This window comes from Epinephelus moara, chromosome 24 (genome assembly GCF_006386435.1).
Source record: "Epinephelus moara isolate mb chromosome 24, YSFRI_EMoa_1.0, whole genome shotgun sequence".
Taxonomy (NCBI): Eukaryota; Metazoa; Chordata; class Actinopteri; order Perciformes; family Serranidae; genus Epinephelus; species Epinephelus moara.
Genome location: NC_065529.1, coordinates 12,330,308 through 12,336,697, shown reverse-complemented (window position 1 = coordinate 12,336,697; position 6,390 = coordinate 12,330,308). Strand labels below are relative to the sequence as shown.

General features: G+C 42.9%; 1 protein-coding gene across 1 annotated transcript in view; it reads right to left on the bottom strand.

Moving 5' to 3' along the window:
- ptprr (protein tyrosine phosphatase receptor type R) overlaps nucleotides 1–6,390 on the bottom strand; it is a 52,808-nt gene that overhangs the window by 11,191 nt on the left and 35,227 nt on the right. Inside the window, exons 5-8 of the mRNA XM_050037857.1 lie at nucleotides 3,878–3,985; nucleotides 1,697–1,819; nucleotides 1,487–1,608; nucleotides 1,273–1,407 (exon numbers count right to left, since the gene is read on the bottom strand). Of these exons, the coding sequence (XP_049893814.1) occupies nucleotides 1,273–1,407; nucleotides 1,487–1,608; nucleotides 1,697–1,819; nucleotides 3,878–3,985 (488 nt within the window). The remainder of the gene's footprint in view (nucleotides 1–1,272; nucleotides 1,408–1,486; nucleotides 1,609–1,696; nucleotides 1,820–3,877; nucleotides 3,986–6,390) is intronic.

Below are 6,390 nucleotides of genomic sequence, written 5' to 3'. Positions count from 1 at the left end.
CTTTGGGGTTTTGATTCAGAGCAGAAACATGTTTGATATGCACACACACACACACACACACACACACACACACACACACACACACACACACACACACACACACACAGAGTTCTCCTCACTCACACACACAGAGAAGCTGCCTCTGCTCTCAGTTTCTCCCAGTGTCTCCTGGGAGAGGTAATTGCTGCGGAAGCCGAGCTACTGAGCGCCAGCCGTCTGTTTGGTTGATAGGGATCAGCGGGTGAAGGAGTGTGGAGTCTACAGAACTCTTCACAACCTCAGAGCACAACACACAACAGCTCTCTGAAACTTTTATTAGGCCGGGCATTGTCCTGCAGCAGGAGGAACCCAGGGCCCGCGGCACCAGGAGGAACCCAGGGCCCGCGGCACCAGCAGGAACCCAGGGCCCTCTGCACCAGGAGGAACCCAGGGCCCTCTGCACCAGCAGGAACCCAGGGCCCTCTGCACCAGGAGGAACCAAGGGCCCTCTGCACCAGGAGGAACCCAGGGCCCGCGGCACCAGGAGGAACCCAGGGCCCACTGCACCAGGAGGAACCAAGGGCCCACTGCACCAGGAGGAACCCAGGGCCCTCTGCACCAGGAGGAACCCAGGGCCCTCTGCACCAGGAGGAACCCAGGGCCCTCTGCACCAGGAGGAACCCAGGGCTGTGGTGATTCAATGCACAGAGCCAGTAAAATAACAGGAATTGATCCTTTATTGTAACGTTTGGATGAAAACACACCTGATGATTGTCCGCCATGTTTAGAGACGGAAGTGTGTGAGTGTTTGTGTGTGTTTAGAGAACAGTAACCTCTGTAACCTGTAATTGTTGGAGCGGACAGGTGTTGAGCTGCGTACGTGCCGATGAGGAGGCTTTAGACTGAGGTATGTGTGTGTGTGTGTGTGTGTGTGTGTGTGTGTGTGTGTGTGTGTGTGCGTGTGTGTTCTGTTTTCATCCTATAGCTCTGAAGTATCTCGTGGATTTACATTCACATAACGAGGCAGGTTTCCTTTATTAACAATGTACACAGAGAACATGAACACGTCCTGAGGCTGTGTGAAGGGAGGCGTCTTCCTCTGTGGTGTTTCTCCTCATGTCGGGAGAAATGGACGTTAGAGCTGCTGTGAGTGAACACATGACCTTTGACCTTCCAAAGATTAACCTGTTTTGTTCTCGTGTTATCATCATTATAAATAAACGCTGTGTCCAAACTGACTTAGACACACACTGATACACAGAGGGGGCGGAGCTTAAACACCTGTCTTCTTACCTTTCTTGCAGTCCTGCGGCAGGTTTCATCCTGAAGGGGGAGGGGCAGGGCTTTAGCTCGTTAGTGGCTGTCACCGGGGCAACGCTGGCCAGGGGGGCGTGGTTGTTACTGCTGACAATGGGGACGGGGGCGGAGCTAGGAGGAGAGGCGCAGTCAAACATGTGGTTCATATTAATTTATGGGAAGTTTTGGGACACGATGTCAGCTGACTCACCTGGGCAGAGGGACGACAGGAGGAGCGAGGCGGCGGCAGGGTACGATTGGCGGCGGCTGGGGAATGGGCGTGGCTACAGCTGGAGGGAGCTGAGCTTGGACCATACTTCCTGACGTCACAACCTGGAGAACAAATAAGACTCATTATCAATCAGTCATTTGTATGTTTTATATACATGCTTATGAGCAGAAATAGGCGTCTGATGCCGACCTTGGCGCCCTTTGACTTCTGGGCAGAGTCTGATTGGACAGTCGGGGTCAGGTGGACATCAGGGGGCGGGGCTTTCAACTGTCTGTCAGAAACCTGAACCTTCTCCTTAAGTCGGTACAAAACCTGCAGATCAGACAGGAGAGAAAAAACTGAGTTCACTTCAAATAAAGATCTGATGACACCTGTGACTGAAAAGAGAAATCCAGGAAGTAGTCATGTCCTGACAAGGCATGTTTAGATTTATGTATAAATACTTCAATACTTTTTATAACTTTTTAACTAACTTCTCTACAGTCCGTTATTTAACACAGATTTATTGGAGAATTTGTCCAATTTTGTTGAATTAAAACAAAATAATTAAAACATTTTCACATTCCTCAGACCAAGGAATCAAAAAGGGTATTGTTTTGGTGTCGGTACTGACGATACCAGCACTACCCAACTCTATGTTTAGCTTTCATGTTTATTTTTGATCAGTAAATAAGTTGTGGAAAAAATTTAAAAAAAAAAATTTTTAAAAATCAATCAATACATTAATATAAAAAAAACTATCAATAAATAAAATAATAAAAAAGACATTTAAAAAAAAAAGTTAATATAAATAAACAAAATAATTCTAAAAATTAAGTAATGTGTTGAACATTTTTCCAGCGTCTTGTAGTCACATTTATCCCCAGATAATAACGCCAACTATTTAAAGTTGTGTAGAGAGGAGTGATGTTTTAACTACATAATTAAGATCTGTGAGACAAATGATTGCTGTCTGGAGCTGCAGCAATAAATCATTTAGTTGTCAACTATTAAATCAATCACCAACTAAATTTACAATTGATTAATCAGACTGAGTAATCTTTAAAGAAACATCAAAATTGTCTAAATTAAATGTGAATATTTTCTGGTGTATTTCCTAATCTGTGACAGTTCACTGAACATCTTTGGGTCGTTGATGAAACAAGACATTTGAAGATGTCGTCTCTGACTTTGGGAAACACTGAGGCCAAAAACTAAACAATAAATCAAGACAATAAACAACAGAATAATCGACAATAGAAATAATTTTTCTCTTCAAATAGTTGCAGCCCTGATAGTGTCAGGTAATTCTACTCACACTAATTATTATCAAAAATAATATGCAACACATAAAGCTCATTTTTTCCCCTTTTAAAATAAAGATTTTGTCTTATTGCTGCAACTTTCTAGTCTTGAAAAACTTCATGTGTAGTTGTTTGTGTCGTCTTTAAATTGTGTCTGTGTTCTTTCAGTTTTGCTTTGTGAAGCTCTCTGGGCGTGACGGTGTGTGGGTTACATATCCACAGGTTTATATGAGTAGAATACAAATGATCTGCTGTTAGAAGGCTGCAATAAAATAAAGATTTAGGTATTTTATGGCAATTATAATGTTTCATTTGTTCCTAATGTTTCCACTCTTGGAAACTCCAGACTGTTGAAAGGTTTTATGATGTTTTATGGGACAGGAGGGAAACCTGAAACTCCCCTGAATGTTGTTTTTACGAATTTCTCTGAACACGTTGACCTGATTTCACAGATCAGTAAAAACACAGCTCAGAGACACACAAGAAGAATTAAAGAGTGACTGTGAAACTACTGCTTCCTTCATATGATTTGAGGATGAACGGCTGAAGTGTGAGTAGAGAATAAAATCGTAGAGAAAGGATAAAAATATGTTTTATTTCAGATTCATTTATCTGTAAATAGATCAGTTCTTTAATGCAGGTCTGAGAAACATTGTAACAATTACATGAACTGAATCCCCGTCTGCTTTCTCTGTACAAGTGCTCCCTCCTGTGGGAGACACGTCACACTGCAACTGATACAGGAAATAAAATCTGACTGTTTTATTATAATAAACTGAATTATTAACATTAAAATATCTATGAATGTGAATATTCATTACTTTTATTTTGTGTTTTACAGCTGATATAATCATGTGAATAAAGGCTCATACATCTGCGTGTGTGTCTGTGTGTGTGTGTGTGTGTACAGTGTGGCTGGAGGCCAGGACACACTGACCTTTGACCACGGCCACAAATTGGCTAACGGCGGTCTGCTGCAGCCAGTCAGAGCAGCTGGTTTAGCAACGTGTTACATGATGTCAGTGATTATGCTGATCTGTGTGTGTGTGTGTGTGTGTGTGTGTGTGTGTGTGTGTGTGTTGTATACCATCAAGCAGGTGATGACGATGACGAAGACGGTGAAGAAGAGGACTATGGCGTAGAAACCCTCTCTGCTCCACACGTGATCCCTCTGCTCGCCCTGCAGCACGTTCTTCTACAGGAAACAGAGACAACCAGTTTCAAAATAAAGTTTCTGATCGTCCTGGTGTTCAAACACGTCGTTATAAAATCCCAGACGCCTTCGTCCTTCCTGTGGTGAGGAGCAGACATCATCCGTATCAGACATGCCAGCATCACTGACAGACGTGCACGCTCACATGGATGTAATGGTGCAAGACACTGGAAACCACTTCAAGATTTCTACATATTCAGACGAACAGTTCAGTGAAGGCCCAGTTTTTCCTCTCATTGTTCTCATAAGTCACTGAGGCATTGTTGTACAACTCCAAGTATTCAGACACCAACACCATCAGCTCCTCCATCTTGTCTTCCTGCGTCCATGATGCCCGCCCCCTTCTGTTCGATCTTCCAAAGCCAGGTGGATACCACCAGAAGTTTAACACAGTGACGTCTGTGCGGTGCAGTGTAGGCAGCAACTGCTTCACACTCCTACTGCCACGTCTGAAACCTCCTCCTCTCTGCCACCTTCCCCTCAGTGTGAAGCAGCTTAAAGGTGACAGAGCGCATAAATTAGCATTAAAGTAGAGCTTGTTATAAAAAAAAGTGCCAGGGGAGGAAGGGAAGTCCCACATGTCATCAAATCCTAGAAACATCCCTGTGTACATGTGCGAGGCCTCTGACCTCCTGTCAGTTTGCAAAAGTTGAGTATCCCTGCTGTGGGCGAACACCTCAGGTCAGCCTGACACCAAATGACTTCTAAAGTGATGTCACTGTCACAGACGAGGGATGCCTCTGTCAAGACATTTTCCCAACAGTTAATGAGCCCATGACCAGCGGTGTAGTGGAGGGTACACGCACCTCTTTCAATCAGCCAAAAGCGGCTGGAAAATATTGTGATACATATCCACTTCCTCTCTGTTAACCGACCCATCTACCTACAGTAGTGATCATAAGTGCGAGTGCCATGAGAGGTGAAACATCTTCAAGAAACACAAGGACGTCCAGTTGCACTTCTGATCACCATGACCTGGATGACTGAGAATCTTCACCACAACATCTACCTAGTAGTTTTGTGTAAGGTGGTCTTTTTCTCATCTCTGCGTCCCAATAAAATCAAATATATTAAATACTATCATAAGTTTTTAAGTCTTGGTTCCTTTGGGTTTTGTAAAGGGCTATAGAAATAAATGTTGATTGGTTCATGCAAACAGTGAAGTTAAATCACTCACACCAAGTCTCATTCATGAAATGTTAATAAATCTGCGAGTAAATTTGCACATAAAAAAACCTAAAAACCTACTCCAGATTCATGAAAGCTGCAGAAAACTCTGATTTGATTGTAGGCACATGTGTATCAGTGTGTATCACTGCTTCCAATCAGTTGTAAACTGATGAACAGCCAGTGACCGCCATATATGGATAATTACAGGTGTGTGTTACAGGTAAGGACAGGTGCCTCCTGTTGACCTGCGAACATGGAGCAAAGAAAGAAAGAGAGATAGAAAGAAAAACTTCTCCGACGCTGAGACCGAAGTTATTTTAGGTAATGTGGGGTTGAGAAATACATTTCGTTTTCTTCTGTTAGTGGTGGTGTGACAGGGACAGGTAAATCAAAGGCCGTTAACTTCATGTCCTCTGTTGTAAGAACCATTTAAGAAGTTAAACAAAAATGGTTCAACATGAAACTTGATGCAAAAAAAACGCACAAGTACACACAAAAAGCTACAGGAGGCTCCGCCCACTCACAGCTCCCTGCTGCAGACGAGCGCATTGCTTACATCATCAGAGAGAACTCTGTCAGTTTGTCCTCAGCCTCAGCATCGTTTGTCACTGTTGTGAAATCAAACCACCATTAAAACATCTTAATGCAGGCAGTTTGATGTCGGCAATAACCCACCGTTTAACAACAAGTCAGACAGTCTGGTGTAAATCACACCGTCTCCCTCCAACTCTCTGACAGCTTCAGATTCACCAGCTGTCCGATGTGACCGCAGACAGACGCCGAATTGCTTTCCCACGTCCACCTGTCTTTTTAAACCAAAACTGAATTTGAATTAATGTTTACGTCTCACATATCGCGTCTGTAATAATTAAATTAAACAAAAATGACATTCAGTTTGGGCCTTGGTGCGTAAAGAGCGCAAAGGAGGAGCGCGCTGGTCAGAGTTTTCCAGGATTGTATTAAGTCAATTTAAATAACTCATTCACGTTTTTAAGAAACCTGATCTGAAGCTTAAACCTGCTCAATTCCAACTTATTTATCTAAATGTGTTATATTTCTAATCTTTTGTCATGTTTAAAGGAGCTATATGTAAGAAATCTAAAGCAAATAGTCGTAAAATCCTCCTAATATGTCACAGAGACTAAGGAATAATGTTCATATAACATACTGATCTCACCGACAACAATAGTACAGCCAGAATATTCGCATTTAAAAAA